Below are 20,650 nucleotides of genomic sequence, written 5' to 3' on the forward strand. Positions count from 1 at the left end.
TGCTGCCCAGGGCGGGCCTGGGTCTGTCCATAGCTCCAGTGCCCCCGAGCCGAGTCCTTGGCTACTGGGCCTGCTTGTTGGGTGGGAAGGGCAGTCTTGGCTAAGTGTGCACCTGCAAAGACCACGTCCTGGGGCTCTTTGTTGGCTGGTAACATTAAACACTAATCCTCATGGTGTGGATGTGTATCCTGGCAGCCCAGCCTGGCTCTTCAGGAAGATTCCAAGTGGGGGGCACGGTTCTTTGTACTCTTTTTTTTTTTTTGCAATTTTTTAAAATGTTAAAGGCCAATATACAAGGGGTTAGAGTCCCCTTTGGAGAAGCCAAAGTGATAGACCTGAAGAAAAGTTTTGCCAAGGAGCCTTCCTTTTTCATAGATTTTTGCTTGCAATTAGGAAATATGGGAAATTCCACATCGATACCTAAAGATTCTTCATTGGGTTGCTTATTAAAGCATCCAAGGAGCTTCCAACTAGGTAGTTTAGACAAGGAGTATCTCTTTTTTTTAATTAATTAATCAGTTAATTTATTTTGAACACCCATCCCTCCACCAGTGCCCATTTCCCACCACCACGGGTCCCAGTATCCCTCCCACCCCCCAACCCCCCATTCCACCCTGCCTCTGTAGCAGGGCATTCCCCTCTGTTCTCTCCTTTTGGGTGTTGTGGTTTGCAAAAGAGTTAAGCCTGATTTTCAGGGAGAAACGTTGGATGATTTACTTTCCATTGATCACTTTGTATATGAGGAGATGACAAGGAGTATCTTGTTGACCTCTGTAACACCATGTGGCCTGAGTATAGTGGGGAAAGAGAGCCAGTGAATGGCAGTTTGCATTACCAGATCATTTTGCAGTCAGATCTTTGCAAGTAACAAAAGAAATAGGATTATCAAAGCAGAGGAGGCAGGAAAATGCAAGATCATATGATTAGCTGTTTGATATCAGAAACAAGTGTGTCACTAAGGCAGCCTATCACCATGTCTGATAAGAAGATACTAGCCCCCTGCCTCAGAACTAGCCTTGACCAAAATATGGTAACATCTGACCACCTTGAAGCGGCAGAGCCTGGCAAGCTACCCGTGACGTATTCGATATGTCAAAAACAGTAACAAGAAGTCTCACAATAGAGACGTTACTGGTGCCCACTCGAGCAAATCGATGAACAATGGGAGGACAGTGCTACCGTGCAGTTTTTATAAAGTAGTTCACAATAGTTCATCAAGATAATAGTCAAACACCAATCCCACCACCAAGAGCATCTTCCCACCACAATAAGAAGGAAGTGTGTGAAGGTTGTTGTATGTTGTCATATTTCATTCTGGAGCTGTTTAAGCCCGTATATAAGAGAATACGAGCAAGTATGTTAAGACCAAACAAATGTGTGCTACTTTTGGTACATAGGTGGGCTAGAGTATAAGAGGTCACGTGGCTGTGAATGTGGCTGTGTGCTCCAGGACGTTCTGCGGTGCTCTCTTTCGGGAGCTTTGGTTTATAATCTTTGGGTCTTGGCCACTGATGATATTACATAGCGCCGGGGCAGCTTGTGGGTGTGACTGCCAAGCTCCTGGAAAACTGGGGAGCTGGGGTGGGGAGAAGTCCCAGTCCCAATCCGAGCAGACTTGACAGTCTCAGCCATGGGTCCTGCATACCCGGGTTTTTCTGCCGGATCCCACTTGGGATTCTTTTGAGGAGGAGATGGAGTGAGACTCGGGAAAGGACTTGGCCTGTTCCTGGCCCCTCGCTCAGCCCATGGAACCTGGGCAGCTTGTGTGCAGGTTCTGGGAACAGGGTGGGATATGCGGGTTCTGTCTGTTCTCTGTGGACTGGGCAGGTGTGTGGTGTGGAGACGGCGCCTTCCTTGCCCATAGAGAAACGGGCGGGGCCGGGGGACAGTGCCAAGGGCTGGTATTAGATTCAGCTGCTAGTGCCACATGATTATCGCCCCCCCCCCAAGTACCTCCAGGATTGACCCCCTGAGATCCCAGCAGAGAGCAGCTGAGCGAAGCCCACAAAGGCGTGAGAAAGGAACAGAGAGATCAACTCACTCTCACTCTGCGCTGGGTGTGGCGGTGGGGCTGGACTGAGCCAGGATGCCCCCAGGGTCCCCACCTTGGCCACCTTCTTTAGTTCTTGTGCTGCAGTTTGCCCCCTGTGAAGTGGTGATGACACAGCTCCCCAGGCTGGGTGCCAGAGGCTCTGGGCGTCTGTCGACACCACACTCTGTCTACACCCTTAACTGCTCCCTGTGAGTGTCCACTCTGCCCCGGGCCCCCCGCCCATCAGCCTTAGAGGCCAGAGACGCTGCCCATTTCCAGACAACAAGATGGACATGGAGTCGGTTCCCCGCGGCCGCCTAGCCAGGAAGCCAAGGGGCCCGACATTTGGGGAAAATATGTTCCAATATGAAATCCTCGGCTGCCTTGGGCAGGTCTGCGGGCAGCAGCGCCGCCCAGCTCAGCGGCCGCGCCTGCGGTGCCAGGAGGGAGTCCCAGATGAGCGTGGGCAGGGAGGCCGTGGGGTTGAGGACCTCCGGGGGCGGGATGGCCTCCAGCAGGTGGGCCTGGTCGTAGGGCTGCTGGAAGGTCAGTTCTGGGCATCTTATTTGACATCTTATTATCTCATTCCTACTTTGGACAATCTGGCAGGCTACCGAATGTAACCTACCCACACAGCAGAGTCTGGCAAACTCCCCGTGGCGTACCCAATATGCCAAATACCAGTAACAATGGTGGGTCTCATTCTCCTAAAGAGCCTTGAATATAGCACTTTCTTAAAAATCTCAGGGCTAGGATGAAGGAGACGTTACTGGGGCCTGCTCGAGGCAATTGACAAATAACAGGATGGTCATGATGAAATCCTCAAACATGCCCACAATCGGAATGGGACCATGACAACATCCCTTGAAACCCACCAGGTGGGCATCGGAACCACCAGTAGGCTTGGTGCCCGTCTATACTGTGGGACTCCCACCCCCAGGAGTTGAGAGTTACTGCATCTGGGGTAACTTTGCTCAAATGGAGACTCGGCACTGCTGGAGGGGATGTGAAGCCTCCAACGGCCAGTCACGTGGGGCCTGAGGCGGTCATTCTGCTCCCACACCTACAGCGCTGGTGTCCGAGCTGACCCCACACTGAAGTCTGGAGGCCCCTTTGAACCCCATAATAGGAGGGGTCCACACTCTCAAGTCAGTCTCATAGAAGCATTATCTTAAAGCCCGAGGGAACAGGGCCTTTTAGCTCAATTAACTGACCTTTTCATTTCAGGATTCGACCCAGTTTTTGTGTTTGTTCTTGGGCCAAACCCAATGATGCTCAGGCTTACACTTAGGGACTCCCTCCTGGCAGGGCTTGGGGATCCTATGGGGTGCTTTTACTGATGTGGAAGAGGAATTTCAGGCCTTAATGCTTTGCAGAAATGGTGCAGGTTTGATTGGGTGTTTAGCTCTAGGTATTCAGGAGAGAGACTGGCATATACATTTGTTTAGTTTCTCTTTTGCTTTCATCCTTGCCCTTCCCAGGTGAGAAAATGGGAAGCAGAGGGTGGTGGGGATGGAGTGAGACACAAGCCTTGGGGTCTCCAGCCCCCAACCTGGACTCTCCCTCCCTCCCTCCTTCCCTCCCTCCCTCCCTCCCTCCCTCTCTCCCTCCATTCCTCTCCCTCCTCCCTCTCTCTCTCCCTCCCTGCCTCTCTCTTTCTTCCTCACTCCCTCTCTCCCTCTCTCCCTCCCTCCCTCCCTTCCTCCCTCCCTCCCTCCCTCCCTCCCTCCCTCCCTCCCTCCCTCCCTCCCTCCTTTCCTATCTCCCTTTCCCTCTTTCCCTCTCTCTCCCACTCTTTCTCTCTTTCAATCCCTTCCTCCTTCCCTTGCTCGCTCCCTCCCTCCTTCTCTCAGTTCTCGCTTTGCTAGGGGGCATTGAATCCATATTTCACTGCATCAGCCTTGAGTTTTGTGCCATTCATTTTTTTCCAAAATAATGCAGCATGAACCATTATGTGATGCTTCCCCCCCCCCGCCCCCCCCCCCCGCCCTATACCTTTCAATTGTGACAATACCACTTTAAAAACTCCCTTTCTTGTTAGACTGTCCTTGGGGAAGCTTTGGGATTCACAGATTACTCGTGAATATCATCAGAAATGCAGCAGTGATTCTGAGGGAAAATCCAGTTATTTCCCCCATCCTGCCCGGGTCTCTGCCTGCCCAGTGTGGGGTGTTGGGAGTGGCCGGGGCTGGGGGTGGGCACAGACTTTGTGCTTCGTGTCATCATTCACGTTCCTTGCAGCCCCCTCCCAGAGCACAGCTGTGTAGAGTCTCACGGCCCCCGGGGGTCCTGTCGGTCAGTGTCAGTGTCAGTCTCAGGATTATCTCTGCCACCCCCTCCCCCCCCCCCCCCCCCCCGCCATCCCTGCTCCTTCCTGCCGTTTTCCAGAGGCCATTGATGTCACTGCTGTCCACGGAGGAGCCTTTCGGAATGGATCATTATTTCTGACACCAGCTCTTGGTCCCGTGACAAATGCAAAGCCCAGACGGTGGCCTCCCCGGCCCAGGGGGCTCCTGAGCTTGGATCCGCGCCAGGCTTTCTCCCCCGGCTGCCTTTTTTAGTGTGGCACCAAATGGGAACCATCTTAAGCATCTTATCGGTGGTGACGAGAGAAGAAAACGGCATTCACAAGTGTGTCACTCGGCGTGAGTCACGCCTGGGGATCGCACCCCAGTTGAGCATGAGAAATCTATTCCGGCATCGGGGGAGTGGGGGCAGAGGCCGTGATGCCACGCTCTGAGCGCCTGTTAGCCATTGGGCTGGTGGTGCCCAGGGTTGGGCTTGGAGAAGGCGCTTTTCTTTTCTTTTTTTTTTTTAATTGAATCACCGTGAGATACAGTTACAAGTTTTTATGTTCGAGTTACACTCATACAATGATCAACCAAACACCCATCCCTCCACAGTGCACATTCTCCACCACCAGTGTCCCCAGTATTCCCCCTCCCCCTTTCCAACCCTCCCCCTGCCTCCATGGCAGACAGTTTTCCCCATACTCACTCTCTCTACTTTGGGGCATTGTGGTTTGCAATACAGATACTGAGAGGGGCTGGAGCAATAGCACAGCGGGTAGGGCATTTGCCTTGTATGTGGCTGACCCGGGTTCAATTCCCAGCATCCCATATGGTCCCTCGAGCACTGCCAGGAGGAATTCCTGAGTGAAGAGCCAGGAGGAACACCTGTGCATCGTTAGGTATAAACCAAAAAGCAAACACACACACACACACACACACACACACACACACACACACACACACACACACACAAACCAGATACTGAGAGACCATCACGTTTGGTCCTTTATCTACTTTCAGCACACACCTCCGATCCCAAGCGATCGCTCCAACCATCATTGTCTCAGCGATCCCTTCTCTATCCCAGCTGCTTCTACCCCCTCTCATGAGGAGGCAGGTTGCCAACTCGGAGAAGCCGCTTTTCATTCCTGTGCGAATGAAAGGCCGCAGAAAGTGCAGGAGTTAAAGTGCCGCGATCCAGAGGAGGAAGCGGGTGGGGGTCAGGAGACCTGGGACACGGGCCGAGGCTCTCAGCCACTCCTGCAGGCCCCACTGGGCCAGCCCTTCACCCCACACGCTGAGAGGGTTAGGTCTGACCCTCCTAAGCTGGGGCATTTTCCAGCAAGCCTCCCGGAAAGGGTGGAGAAGGGGCGGCTGCGGCACGGGAGCGCCTGGACTGAGAGAAGAAGAACCGGCCCGGCCTGGGGTGGCCAGTGTCCACGTTGGAATCTGGGGAAACATCACGTGGCAGCCACCCTTAATGTTCTTAATTAGTTTTTTGAAAATCTTGGGTGCCGGGGTAACTGGAGTGATAGCACAGTGGGTAGGACGTTTGCCATGCACGCGGCCAACCTGGGTTCGGTTCTCAGCATCCCATATGGTCTCCTGAGCACTGCCAGGAGTAATTCCTGAGTACAGAGCCAGGAGGAAGCCCTGAGCATCACCGGGTATGACCCAAAAAGCAAAAAAAAAAAAAAAACCTTAAAAAAATTGAGCGCCAGGGTTAACAAGCTGTTGTTGGTAGGACCAAATCCACCAACTGTCTAGTGCCACACCCCAGCCCAGTGTCCCCAGGGCCCCTCCCCGACCCCACCCCCCAACGCTTCCTGCTGAGAGTGAGGTCTCAGTCTTGCCGCCTTTGTGCGTGGGTGGCTCCGCTATGTGCTGTGTTCGGGTCCTGCCTGTGTCGCTCAGAGCAAGACTTTCCAGATCCATCCACAGAGGTGCGAGTGGCTGGTTTTCATCTTTTCTTAGAGTCGAGAAGTGTCCCGGTGTGTTTGTGGAATACGGTTTCTTCCCCCACCATCTGTGCTTGGGCGCTCAGGTTGTTTCCAGATGTGGGTCATTGTGAGCAGGGCTGCGATGAACTTAGGAGTGAAAATGGGATTTTTTTTTATCGTTTTTTTGTTTGTTTGTTTGTTTGTTAGTTTGGGGGCCACACCTGATGATGCTCACGGGGTTACTCCTGGCTCTGTACTCAGGAGTCACTCCTGGCGGTCTTTGGGGGCCCTATGGGACACACTGGAGATCGAACCAGGGTTGGCCACGTGCACGTCCACGCCTTCCCCGCTGTACCTTGGTTCTGGCCCTCTGACTAGTATTTGTAGGGTCCGCGGGGTAGATGCCAGGAAGGGGTATCGCCAGCCGCCCCCTTTATTCCTGTGTCACGGTGCTGGCTCCCAGAGGCCTTTCTTCACGAGCCCCCCATCTCCATGCCCCCCTCCACCACTCTGCCTCACCCTTGTTCATGAGCTGGACCCCGGAGACGCACTGGGGCATGTGGGCGCATGGGGGGGGGTGCCCTGACTTGCCCTCAAATGGGCACAGTTTGGGTATATTTGTTGATATTGGGGTGAGGTGGGGAGGGGCCCTCCCTGACAGTGCTCAGGAGTTCTTCTTAGCTCTGTGCTCAGGGGTGACCCCTGGCAGTGCTGGAGGTGATGGGAAGCAAATACCTCTCCCCCCCCCCCCCCCCCCGACAGTCTGTGAGATCCATTTGCTCCTTGTTATGGGCTCCAAGGGCTTCCTAGGCCCGGGCTGGTGGTGGCGGGGGAGAGGCCCAGCACTGCCCGCCCGTTCGGAATGCCAAGTCCGCACTTGGTATGACCCCACAGCCGCAGAGGCCACCCCTCGGGGAAGGGGCCTGCATCCACGTCATATCCTCCCTCACACTGGATTTCGGGGGACCTGATGGACCCTGGGAGGCCAGCTGGGTCCCTCTCTGGCTCCCTGTCCAGCTGCTGAGTTTCCGTCCTCCCAGGAGGACCCACCTTGCCGCTCTTTCCTTCCAGAAACATTGGTCCCTGCGTGCCCCGCTGTGCTCGGAGGGTGGACGCGAGCGAGGTCCTTGCATCCCCCTCACCCCCCTCAGGCTCCCCTATGGTGAGGTCCCTGCCTTCAACTGGGACGTGCTTCATGGGGGCCTGGGAAGAGTGGGGGGTAGGGGCAGTTTATCCCAGCTGGTCAGGGCCACCCCAAGTTCCCCCCTGCCCTGTTCCTGTTGTGCTCCCCATCTCCTGTCAGGATCAAGTGGTCCCCGGGTGTGTCCTTACTGTGGTGTTCCCAGACCCCTCACAGTGGCCCAAAAGGGTTTCGGCAGAATCTGGAGGATGCAGAAGCCCCTAACCACTGATGCTCTCTGCAGATGCTTGCTGTTGGGGCCGCCCTCGTCAGGAGGAGCAGGGCTTTCCCTTCAGAGCTGATGGATTCTGGAACTTTCCAGCGGGTGTGTGCTCTGAGGGTCGAATACAGGATGCTTGTAGGGCCATCGGGACCCGCTCCTGCCCCCTGAAGCCTCTTCCTTCCTTGGGCAAACCCACGTCCCTGTGCCCTGCCTCCCCCGCCCCCGGCAGCCTGGAGACGACCCTCCTGAAATGCAAGTTAGGTCCGCGAGGGATTCTTATCCATCAAAGTCACTTCTCCAGACTTGTGGCGACATCAAGGAAGCCCCGGATTCTTCCTAAGCAGAGAAGACGGATTTCTGGTTCCTTAAAATAGAGTGCCGCTCCCGGCTGCTGGTGCCTTGACTGACTTGGCTATTTCCAGAGGTGGCGTTCTGGCGTTTGGTCTGTGCTAACGTTCAATTACCAGAGACACAAACGCAAAGAATGACTAGAAAGCTGCTCGAGCTGCCCGGGCATAGGGAAGGAGGACGGTGGAGGCGGCCGCCCTGTTTTATCTCTGTTTTGGGGGCCACGACGGACGGTGCTCAGGGGCTACTCCTGGCTCTGTTCTCAGGAGTCAGCCCTGTCGGTGGTTCGGGGACCGAGCTCAGGCCAGTCGCTTGCCAGGTGAGCTCCCCACGGGCTGTTCTGTCGATGCAGCCCCGGGACCACCCTGCTTGCTCAGACCTTGCCCTGGTCTCCCGGGCTCCCTGTGCAACCGTCCTGTGGCCAGAATTTCAATCCTGTGCATGATACCAGGCAAATGCCCCCCCCCCCCCAATCCAGAATGGGGTAGCCCCTGGGCTCGGAGAGACAGCAAGGGAGACACAAGCAGTGGGGGTTGTGAATTGTGCACAGGGCACCCCTGAGTATCCCTGGGGGGGTATCCTGGGGCATCCTGAAGGGGGGCTGGTGTCCCTCTCCTGAGCCAGGGCTCCCAGCACACTGGGCTCTCTGGGGCAGCCCGGGCTCCTTGTCTTCCTGGGGGAGCTGTCTGCAGGCCCTGCCTGCTGCCTCTACCCACTGCACACGGCCACGGACCCCCCTGAGAAGCACCTTTTGGGGCTCACTACCTGCCCCCTAAGCCCCTCCCACCTTCTCGGTCCTTCTGGATAGCTCCTGCATCCATTCTCACTGCACTCTTCATGTTGGTGCTTGGGGCCTGCCCCTAGCAGTGCTCAGGGATCACTCCTGGTTCTGTGCTCAAGATCACTCCCGGCTCCGTGCTTGGGGATCACTCCCAGCTCTATGCACAGGGATCACTCTGAGCTCTGTACACAGGAATCACTCCCAGCTCTGTGTTGAGGGCTCACTCCTGGCTCTGTGCTCAGGTCCCACTGCAAGGCAGTGCCTTCCCTCCTGTGCTGTGTCTCCAGGTCAGGTGGTTTTGTCTGAGCCTGTGTGGATGCTCCGTGGGGGGCAGCCCCTGATTTCCGTTGTTTTCTCTATTTATGGTCCCGTTTCCTCAGCTTTGGCCTCTGTTTTTCCTTTGTGATGGTGGTTCCTGCCATTTCCGCTGTCCGTCTGCATTCCTGCAGGGAGAAGAGAGTTCGTATAAATAGTCTGGGAAGACGGAATGTCAGGGGACCAGTCAAAAAACACCAAGGTCAGGGACCCGCAGCGACATGTCTCCCTGCTGGCAGTGACAGCACCCGCAGTGCCAGCTGCATCTCTGTCATGTGCGTGGCTTGCCAGGCCCTGCCCGGCGTCCCTCAGTGCCTCTCTCTAGCCTGGGCACCTGCACCCTCAGCTCAGCACGGGACCTGCTGCCTTCCACCCGACCAGTGTTGCTGGGACTCTGGAGCACTGATCCAGATATTCTGAGAGAGGAAACTTCTAGAATTCAGGGTTTCTGACTTAACAAAAGTAATTCAAAGTTATGAATACACAATCACTTGCAATACCTGGTATCTAGTTACAACTCAAAGTCCTGGATTTTGATAAGCATCAGAAGTGCCGAAATCAGTACACGGTCCCAGTGAATCTCTTGTTGCTTGTTCTGGTCTTGGGGGCCACATCTGTGGGTGCTCAGATGCCCCATGTGCTCACTGAGTGAGGGTGCCTTGAGGCTTTCGAGCAAGGCGCACCCCCGTAGCCAAGAACTCGCCAGAAACTCTTTTAGGAACCTGTGGGTGCCTGGCTGTGTCCATCGCGAGACTGGGACTCAGCATTTGTCGATCCCGGAGGCGGGAAGTTTGGATTGATGAACTGGGCGGGGGGCTTCTAAGAGGGGGGGGATTGGCAGGTGCAGAGGGGCGCACTCCTCTAGGCCGGGTCTGCTGCTGCCTGTGTTTCCGGCCTCTTATCATGTCGCTTGTAGCTGTGCAGATAAGCGCCACAGAAACCCTCAGACCAGCCGAGCGGCCAGTGTCACCTCTGACTCTCGGTGGGAAGGGCGGCCAGCCCTGCTCGCCACCCCCTGGGGGCTGATGCCAGGGTTGGGGCAGACTAAGGCAGGAAGGACTGGCATGATGGATGCCTCCAGCCATCCGAGGCTGAGGTCCTGGAGAGCGGGGCAGCTGGGCAGGAGCTTGTCCCGTGGCATGGGAGAAGTTGCCAGGGGCTGGGTTGGGGTGCCGAGAGCTGGCGCTGCCCACTCTTGTGCAGAGCCCTCTGGGCTGCTTGGCTGTTGAGCAGTTCCCACCCTCTCCCAACTACCCCAAACCTTGGCATGAAGAAAAGAGCCATTCTTGGGTGCCGCTAACCAGGCCAGCAACCCACCACGGTGCCCTTGGGGGCTGGAGGTGTAGCTGCCGCCTTGCTTTGAGGATGGGGGGTGCAGAGGGTCCCCACTGCCAAGGGGCCGCCCGGCCAGCCTGTGCTGCACTTGTGCTTAGTGCAGGTCTGCCCCGAGGACTTGGTACCCTGAGGTTCCTCACTTGTCCCCTGTGCCGGGCACCCAAGAGGACAGGATGGGCTATGTCAGGCCTCCCTTCTCCCCCCCCCCCCCTCTCTCCCTCTTCCTCCCCCTCCCACTCTTTCTCCCCCAGTCTCTCCCCCTCTCTCTCCCCCTCCCTCTGTCCCTCACCCTTTCACCACCACACCTGCCCCCTCCACCCGGACTCTGCACCTTCTGATGAGCGCACAGGGTGGGTGGTCCCTGGGAAACACAGGAGTTGCGGTGTCTGTGGGATTTGCCAGCACACGGTCACGACCCAGATCATTGTTCTGGTGTGGCCAATCAAAGGGACAGTGTTTGCTTGAGTGGAAGAAAGATATCTGGGCTTTGGGATTGGGGAGACCGGACAGGGGTCAGCGCTTGCGGATGTGCCCGGCTCTGCTTCCATCCTGGACACTGTTGGGTGGGCCCTCAAGGCCCCCGAGCATCCCCACGTCTTTAGCGGCAGCGGGGAAGCGCCGGACCCCAAGGCTGGGCAGCTCTGAGTCAGTCATAGGCGAGACGAAGATGGGCTCCGGCCCGACCGGAAGCTCCCCCGGCTGCCAGGTCCTCGGGAGCGCTATGCCTGGAACACTGTGCCCATCTCAGGCCGCGCTGGCAGCAGTGTCCATCCCGCCCCCTCTGTGTCCCGTGCAGGGCGGGTGGGCAGGGCTGGCGGGCAGCACGCACTGCAGAGCTTGCCCGACCTCTCAGCCTTCTCTTATGGCCCCGCAGGCGAAGCCCAAGCTGATCGAGCCGCTGGACTATGAGAATGTCATCGTGCAGAAGAAGACGCAGATCCTCAATGACTGCCTGCGGGAGATGCTGCTCTTCCCCTACGACGACTTCCAGGTGAGCCCTGCCCCCCGCCTGTGTGTGTATGTGTGTGTGTGTGTGTGTGTGTGTGTGTGTGCGTGTGCGCGTGCATGTGCAGGTGAGCCCCGCCTCTGTGTGTGTGTGTGTGTGTGTGTGTGTGTGTGTGTGTGTTAGGTGAGCCCCCGCGCCCTCTGTCCGGGTGCCTGGGTGTGTGTGTGTGGGGTTGGGGGTGCCTGACCCCCGGGCTTGGGGTGGGCTTCCAGCAGTGCTGACAGGTCAAGGGCTGAGTTAGTGATAATGCCCCACCCACCGAGTTATTTCTCTGGCACCGTTAGAAGAATTTGCATGGGTTAAGATTTATAAATGGCTGGCTTCCTCACGGGGACTTGGAAAAGTGAGAGGAGAGCCGCTAAGGGCAGGATGTCCAGGAGTCCTGGCCCTGCCTCTCTGCACCTCAGCCGCAGCACTTCCGGCCTGGGCCTCATCCTGAGGGACCTCAGGCCTCTCAAGACCTGTTTGAAGAGGAATCCAGGCCTTAGGCCGTGCGCGAATGTGTCCGAGGCCTGGGGGTGGGAGTCCCGTCATGCCTCCTTGTGGGGTGAGCCCCAGGAAATATACGCCGCAATGAGGGCTGTGTGTGGACTCGCAGTGGAGGGCTGGGGGGCCCGGGGTGCTCCTAGCACCCGGCGGATCCACCCTCCGGACTGCACCTCACAGCCTCTCAGAGGCGTCCTGCGGCTGAGTGTGTGCTGCAGCCTTGGGGCCCCTGAGGCAGGGAGACTCCCCACCCCCGCTCCTGGCGGCTTGGGGCCCCTGCTTTCCTGGAGGTCTCGGGCACTCCCCTCCCCTTCCCGGCACCTTGCTCCTGTGGCTCGAGTGTTCCTGTCCTGCCGCATGCTCCCTCACTGTCCCAGTGTCACCTCCTGTGGATTAGGCCTCTGAGGTGTCTTTGGTTTTGTTTAAAAAACAGCTTTGTTAATCCACTCTTGTTTTGTTTTTAAAAACACTCCATTGCTGTACCGTGAAACAACGGGCGCTTAGGAACTGTTGCACGAGAGGATGCCCCATCTAATTCTGTCTAACTCGATCCTTCAGACAGAGACCAGGACGAGCCAGAAAGCTCCCCGTTGGGAAGCGTGATTAGGTTATGGCCCGTGAAGGCCTCTTTGCCCACCAGGCTTCAGAGTTTACAACAAAGACAAATCTTTTCACAGTTACTCACTTTTTTGGTTTTTTTTTTTTGGGGGGGGGTCATACCCAGCAGTGCTTAGGACTTCCTCCTGGCTCTGCACTCAGGGATCACTCGTGGTGGAGCTCAGAGGACCAGAGGGGACGCTGGGGATCGAACCCAGGTCGGCCATGTGCAAGGCAAACGCCCTCCCCACTGTACTATGGCTCTGGTCCCCAAGTGTTCACTTTCTGTACTTTGTTAGAGAAACGTGGGGAAAGTGCTTCTTCTCTGATGGTTCTCTGACGAGCACGGTAAGCCTGTGGGCATAGCACTCTGCCATCAGAGCTGGCCCCCTGCTCCCTGGCTCCAGGTGTGCTCTGGAAACATCAGTGCTAGAATCATTCTTTTTATTGTTTTGTTTCGGGTTTTTGGGTCACACCCGGCTCTGCACTCAGGAGTCACTCCTGGAGGAGTTCAGAGGACCATACGGGATGCTGGGGATTGAACCCAGGTCAGGCACAAATGCAAAGGCAAACACCCTCCCCGCCGTCCTATCGCTCTGCCCCGGAGAATCATTCTTAGAGGACGCGTGGCTGGAGCCTCCTGGTGTGGCCTTTGTGAGTTTTGTCTTTCTTCACACAGGAGTTAAACTAGACGGCTATAAATCCCACTGGCGCTGACATATCTTTCCTGTTGTAAGCTCCTTGGAAGCTGAAGGTTATCACAAGTTGCCCCGAGCACGAAGGATGTGCTCTCCTCGTGTTAATTGTAGGAACTGCATTATTTAGAGCTTTACAGCCTGGAATGCAAGGTTGTAGTTGCAGCTGTGCTTGGTACCTTCTCTGCTAACGGCTCTCCTGTGCTATGTCTCTGGGTGATGCTTTATGTGTTCCCAGGGGTCACGTGTGCCTTGTATCTATCTGGGCTTGACATGTACTTTACTGAGGTCTGCACCCGTATAAAGTGAGTGACTGAAAAAAAGATAACAAGATAGTGACCGGTATCCATAGTAACAGAAAATCAAAAGAACTGGAAAAGGCAACATATGGGCCTGAGAGGTAGTACAGCAGGGAGGGCGCTTGCCTCGTACCTCGCTGACCTAGGTTTGATCCCGGGTACCACCTATGGTCCCCTGGCACCACCAGGAGTGAGTGCAGAGCCAGGAATAAGCCCTGAGCACCCCCAGTGTGTGGCCCAGAAAAAAAAACAGACAAAGGCAACATATGCATGTATTTATATTTCACAAATGTTAGTGGTCTGGTACCAGGGACCAGGGGTCAGCGTTTATGTGCAGGAGAGAAGTGGGGCATTGGGTGTACCCCCACAGAACGGGGTCTCCGGGTCTGCTACTCCCCGAGGCAGGATGAAGGAGTTTCTCCCGGCCTGCTGTGCTGGAGGATCCTGGGACCAACGGGCAGCGTCAGGTTAGAGAAGTTTTACGGATGCAGAGATACAGCAGAGATGGTGAAGAGCCAGAATCTTAGAAATTTTGACTGAGGGGCATGTTTACTGGGGAGAGCCCTCGGGGGTTCTCAGCATTGTGTGGAGAAGCGTGGCTCCCCATTTCCCCCTCAAACAACATCCTGATGATGAGTTTTTCCTGTTTCTTTTCCTCCTGTACTCACCCCAGGGACCGATAGTGACCCGGGAGCCCCCAACCTTAGCGGAAGCCCTGCCCGGCCTGACAAAGGGCCCCCCGAGTGCCCTGAGCTCATTTCCCATCTGTCCTTTTGAAAAGGGAAAAAAAAAAGCTTTTCCTCATGTTTTGTCCTGAATTTTTATTGTATGCTGCCAAAAATATAGTGTAAAACTGGGGCTTTTTATTGAAAAGCATTCTTGGGAGAGATTCCTCGAAGTGTTTTAATGCCAGAATTTAGCCACGTACTGTTTCTGTGAACATGGAGGTTTCTGCGACACTGGTTCATGTCTAGGATCAAACAGGCCCCAAACAATCTGGATAAACTATTTCTGAGTTGGTAGCGGTTAGGCTTTAGAGATGAGAGCTGTTAATTCCAGTTCACCTAATGCCGTTTGCAGAAAGTGGTGGCATACCATCATTTTTAAATTATTATTATTATCATCATCATCATCTATATATATATATATTTTTTGCTTTTTGGGTCACATCCAGCGATGCACAGGGGTTACTCCTGGCTCTGCACTCAGGAATTACTCCTGGTGGTGCTCGGGGGACCATATGGGATGCTGGGGATTGAACCCGGGTCAGTCGCATGCAAGGCAAACACCCTCCCCTCCCCTCTGTGCTATCGCTCCAGCCCCACATCACCATGTTTCTTAAGAAGAAACCTTGAGCCTGAGGGATAGCATCAGGGTCAGGGTACTTGGCTCACAGGTCGCCAGCCCCTGCTTGATTTCTGGCCCCACCCTCCACCCCCAACACTGCCAGGAGTGATCCCTGGCTGAGCACAGAGCCAGGAGCAAGCCCTGAGCACAGCCAGGCATGGCCCCCAAACAAACATGGAAGCAGCCGAGATGCAGAGCCTGGAGAGCTGAGCCAAAGAGGGCTGCGTTTCACTTGTCCTGGGTGACGTGCCCCAGGCTTCTGCCTCACGAGATGGTGTGAGGGCTGTGAATGGTGTCAGGGGCTCTGCCTTGGAAGATACTAGCTCTCAAGTTGGTGGCCAGTGACTGGTGTGTCCGGGCATCACTAAGAGTCCAAGGGACCTTGTTCTCAACGAGCTCTGGGTGGGACAGAGAAGGCGCCCAAGGCTGGTGGAAATGCGGACAGCGTCCAACTGAGAGCAGCGAGCGGAGCGAGGACTGTGGAGGGCCCGGGGCTGCCCACAGGAGTGGCCCACGGGGGCCCGGGAGGCCAGGAGCACGAGAGAGAGAGCCTCTTGGGTCCGAGGCTTGCATGTGGCCAGATGTGGGCAGCAGAGATGGGGTGACAGTGGGGCTGGAAGGTGGAAGGGGAAAGGGAGGGGGGCCGGGGAGAGTGGGAAGAAGTGAGGCGTGTGTGTGTGTGTGTGAGTGTGTGTGAGTGTATATGTGAGAGTATGAAAGTGTGTGTGACAGTGTGTGTGAGAGTGTGAGTATGTGTGTGAATGTGTGTGAGTGTGTGAGTTATCTGTGTTAGAGTGTGTGTGAGAGTGTGAGTGTGAGTGTGAGAGTGTGTATCTGTGAGTATGTGAATGTGGGAGTGTGAGAGTGTGTATGTGTGTAAATGTGTGTGAGTGGATGAGTGTTATGTGTGTTAGAGTGTGTCAGTGTGTGTGAGAGTGTGTGTGAATGTGTGTGAGTGTGAATGTGGGAGTGTGAGGGTGTGTGTATGTGTGTGAATGTGTGTGTGAGTGTGCGAGTTATCTGTGTGTTAGAGTATAGCGCGAGTGTGTGAGAGTGTGTGAGTGTTTGCGAATGCGTGTGTGAGTGTGTGTGTGAGAGAGGGAGAGAGTGTGTGGTGGGGAGTTGTGGGGGTTGGTAGCCAGGGTGGTCTTTTCCCTCCAAGGAGAATCGGGGGCAGCAGACCTGGGGGACTTGGTGAGGATGGACTGAGGAAGAGTTGAGGTAGGATTCGCCTTATCAGTGACTGTTGGGTGACAAGGTTCTGGGGTGCAGGGATGGAGCTCTGCTGCCGGGGAGAGACTCGTGTCCCCCTGGAAGGAGAGGCTGACTGGGGAGCGGGTGCCGAGTGCCCTTGGGAGGAGGGGGACGTCCCAGTGGGCACCCACACTGCTGTCCCCATCCGGGCTCCGACCTTGCCCCTCCGCGGGGGTCTGTCCTTGCATGGTGACCAGTGACCCGAGGCCAGGGCCAGGTCAGAGCCCCTCACTGTGGCTGTCTGCCCACTGCCTCCTGGCCTCTCTCTTCCCCTCGCTCCTGCCCAGGCCCGTCTATCACTCTGGGCCTGCCATAGCCTGTCCTGCCCCTTGCCTTGCTGGTCCGGCCTCAGTCCCGCCCACCCCGTGGCCATTCCTGGCGTCTCTCTCCACTCCAGAGTGTCTCCCTCCCCCGGGCTGCTTGGACGGGACCTAGAGGCCAGGCCTCATTGCGGGCCCTGGCGCCCCCAGCCTGTGGGCAGTTGGCCCGGTCGGGGCCTGAGTGCTACTGCTGAGCATAGGGTGACCCACAGACACGGGCCTGATGGAGCCCTGGGCTGCCCGTGAGGGGCAGCTCTGGCCCCGGGCGCCCCCAGCGCTATGCCCAGCAGTGTCAGGGGTTCCCGTGGTACCGAGGGTCAAACCTGGGTGCACGCAAGGCAGGTGTCCCTCCCCCAGCCCTAGCCGCTCTCTCGGGTTCCAGATGTTACCTGTGGCGATAGCGTTGCTGCTCTGCCAGCTGCCTGCAGCCTCGCCGTCACCGGGCTCCCCAAGGCAGGAGGGTCTCTAGAGTTCTCTGCGGCAACCCTCAAACCTGACTGTCACCGCACCCCACAGACCCACTTCCTCTCCGGGACCCACTTCCTCTTGCGTTGGCTGTCAGTATTTCCCCACTCTCAGCCCTGCCTTTCCACCCATCTTTGCGCTGGATCTGTGAACTCTGCGTTTTGTTGGTTTCCACAAGCAAATGGGATCATATGGATCTCTCTCTCTCTCCCTCTCTCTCTCTCTCCCTCCCTCCCTCCCTCCCTCCCTCTCTCCTCTCTCCTTTCTCTCTGCCCCCCCCCCACATTTAGAGAAGTAGCAGGAGGATAATATAATTTAGAAACATTTGATCCTTCTTATTGCCTTGTCAGTTTCATTCGCTCCTTAATTAAATTGTAGCTTATTTACACCTGAAACTAAATCCCTACCTGTCTACATCTACTTATGTGTTATTGATGCTTGTGAACAATTAATTGCAAGTCCTAGTTCAGCTCACTGTGCTTAAAAAGATGGTCGGTAGGTACCCAAGTGGCTCCAGTTCAGGCCGTTACCCTGAGCTGGGGGGAGAGGAGAGTTTCCAGGGGGGCAAGAAGGAGCATCTGAGCGGCATCAACAGACCCGGTCGCTGTGCTCAGCTCTGACCCGCTTCATCTTTTCTAAAGATGGGGGTTGTGTGGGGGCTTGGGCGCAGCCTTGGAACAGAAGGTGATGGGGTTGTGCCCCCTCTGTGACTTGGTGGCACCCTAGTGGGTAACTGACCCTCCCTGCCCCACCCCCAGGATGGCTGCTCCTGTCTGGAGGGGCATGGGCAGCTGTGTCCTGCCCCGTGGCTTGCATCTCTAGGGGCCGTGGTTGGTCACTAGGTCTGGGCCACCTGCACAGAACCCAGCGGGAGTGACTGAAGTCCAGAGGTGTGCCCCTTGTTTCTCAGTGCAGTGACCTGTGCGGGGCACGTTCTGTTGAGAGCTGAGTGGTGGTCACACTCCACGCCCCACCCCTGCATCAGGTCCCATGGGTGATGGTCTCTGGGGCCAGGACCACAGCTGCTTAGGGAAACGCCTCGTCACAGGAAGGGCTGGGTCCACAGCGTAAGTTACTGCAGGGGGTAAAACATGCACAGGGCACAGTGTCCCGGAAGAAGGGGCACACTTCACCGCTGTGGTGGGCTTGTGTCGAGTAAAGGACTTGGCTGCATCTATGCCTCTGTCACTGTTGGCATTTCCCGCTTGGTTCTGTGTTCTCTCTCTCTCTCTCTCTCTCTCTCTCTCTCTCTCTCTCTCTCTCTCTCTCTCTCTCTCTCTCTCTCTCTCCCTCTCCCCCTCCTTTAATCCTTTCTTTCACTTTTCTTCTTGACACTTTACAAATAATGCTTAGGGCCTGAGAGATAGCACAGCACGGAAGGGCTCCTGCCTTGCATGCAGCAACCGCCCCCTCAGTTTGATCCCCAGCACCTCCGTCTGGGGTCTCCCGAGCCCTCCCATGGGTGATCCTCAAGCACGGAGCCAGGAGTCAGCCCCGAGACAGCTGGTGTGGCCCCCCGCACTCTCTCCCCCCAGTAAAACACAGCTTCAGTAGATGAGGTTCTGACTTTCACATCTGGTACCAGAACCCCCCCCCCCCCCCCCCCCCCCACAATTTCCCCTCCCCACACGCACCCTCAGCCTTATTAGGGAACCAGGACAGACGCTGAGGAGACAGGTCACACTTGCGTCTTCCTGCCTGTTCCGTGCGCGTGAGCCTGAATGCTGATGCTGGGAGCACTCGGGGTGCCAAGACCTGGGGCTTTCTTTTTTTTTTTTCTTTTTGGGTCATACCTAGCAATGCTCAGGGGTTACTCCTGGCTCTGCACTCAGGAATTACTCCTGGCAGTGCTGTGGGGACCATATGGGATGCCAGGGATTGAACCCAGGTCTGCCACATGTAAGGCAAACACCCTACCTGCTGTAGTATCACTCCAGCCCCCGGACCTGGGGCTTTCTGCCCTTAATTTCCCCCCAGGGGCTCTGCTCTGGTCTGGCTGTTCTGGAACGGGGCAGATAAACCCTCTGGGATGCCCTTTGTTTAGTCTGTCATGCAGAAATCCCTCTGGCCCCCAGATTTGGGTTCAAGCATGTGCAGGAGAGTCTGGAGACAGATGCAACCAGTCAGAGAGATTCTGCAGCCCAGACCAGCCTCCAGGGGACAGGGAGAGACTTGAGGGACCTGGAACTCACTCACTCCTCGTCAGGGTCTCCTCCGGTTCCCCCGGGGTCTCCATGGTTGGTGGAGAAGGGCTGTGGCTAGGCTCGAGGCCACTCGAGAAACAAGGGGCACAGAGTAGCCAATGCTTTGGTTTCTTCTGTGCTGGGACTCGCCCAGCCTGTGCTCCCTGCGAGGGGCCGAAGGTGTGGCTGCTGTGACTCCCCCCCAGTCCCTGTTCATGTGTCCCCCAGGGAAGGCCGGCCTTTTGTTCCATCTTCTAATTAAAATGCCATATAACATAAAAATTTAACACCCAGGGGATCCACCTTACCTCCTGCACTCCTGCACTGCCCCCAGGAACCTGCTTTATGGAGCCACTTGCTTTATTAGCATTTAATGCCCATTGTAAAGCGAGTCATTAAACAGCCCAGTGCTGGCAGGCTGCTGTGAGGGTTAGGAAAACCCAGATGACACAGCAGCGCCTTCGCAGGCCGCCTCAGCCGCCGTTAAGTGGCTGTGGCAAGTCTTCCCTGGTTTTAATCCAACAGTCCCTTTCATTCAGAGCAAACAAACAACGCCGAGCGGGCTCAGAGGGTGACGGATCACAGCCGTGCACAGTTCCGCTCTGTTCTGGATGTGGGTTTTGTTTTGTTGCTTTCATTCCTCAGAGCCCTTCGTAGGGATCAGAGGCTGATGCATCTTGAGAGAGCTTAGAGCTCCGTGTTTGCAGAATTGTGGGATTTGTAAGCCACGCAGCGAACTTGGAGATCCTAGAAAGCTCTTTTCTGGGACGTGGAAAGTCGTGGAAGGTCACCCCAACCCCCAGACGCTGCTAGTCAGGAGCCCACGCTTGGCTAAGACCTTGGTCTCCCAGCTCTTTCTCCAAAACCCTTTCTCAGATGTTTTTCCTTCAATAAGGCACTTCCGTGGCCAGGAGGCTTGGACCAGGGGCTGGGGACCCAGGCTCCAGTGAGGGCACGGTGCTGGTCTGTTGGCTGGCACTGAGGGCCGGGGCCCCAGCCAGGCAGGGGGGAGGATGTCACGAGGAGAAAAGGGTGGGGATCGAAGCTGCAGAAATAGGGTGACAGTAGGTCACATGGAAGGCCTCGTGGAATGCACAGGGAGAGACGCTGCCAGAACGGCAGGGGCGGAGCACAGAGTTGGCTGGGGGTGGGGGGCAGGGGGTGGGGGGCTTCCCTGCACCTCGCACCCCCATGTCACTCTCAGCCATTTCAAGTGATTCCACTTTGGGGTGGGGTGGAATTCTTGCAACTAAAAGGAAAGCAACAGTTTTGTTTTGTTCGCTTTTTAAGTTAAAATGTGTTATTCCAAGGCTAGGAGAGAGAGATCAGTGTTTCTCTTTGTGTCTGTACCTCTTTTCCCCAGTTCCCTTCCATTGATATGTTAAACGTGGACACTGTGTGTTCAAGTGCGTGCCACCAATGGTATCTGCCAGTGTCAGTTTGGTGAAAACAAACCAGCTCCCCTAAAGAGTGTCCTGGGGTTCTCGTGCATTCCTGTGTCCTGCGTCGGGCAGAGATTCTACTCATGTCTCTTTCTTTGGCATCCCCAGGTT

The 20,650-nt window shown here is 56.0% G+C and overlaps 1 protein-coding gene across 19 annotated transcripts in view; it reads left to right on the forward strand.

The window, feature by feature from the left end:
• Positions 1-20,650, forward strand: part of DOCK9 (dedicator of cytokinesis 9) — a 254,379-nt gene that overhangs the window by 105,351 nt on the left and 128,378 nt on the right. For all 19 annotated transcript variants that reach the window (XM_056108397.1, XM_056108448.1, XM_056108475.1 and 16 more), the window contains exon 2: positions 11,320-11,436. In XM_056108397.1, coding sequence (XP_055964372.1) covers positions 11,320-11,436 — 117 coding nt within the window. The remainder of the gene's footprint in view (positions 1-11,319; positions 11,437-20,650) is intronic.

The sequence above is a fragment of the Sorex fumeus genome, unplaced genomic scaffold, assembly GCF_029834395.1.
Source record: "Sorex fumeus unplaced genomic scaffold, SorFum_2.1 ptg000008l, whole genome shotgun sequence".
Classification (NCBI taxonomy): Eukaryota; Metazoa; Chordata; class Mammalia; order Eulipotyphla; family Soricidae; genus Sorex; species Sorex fumeus.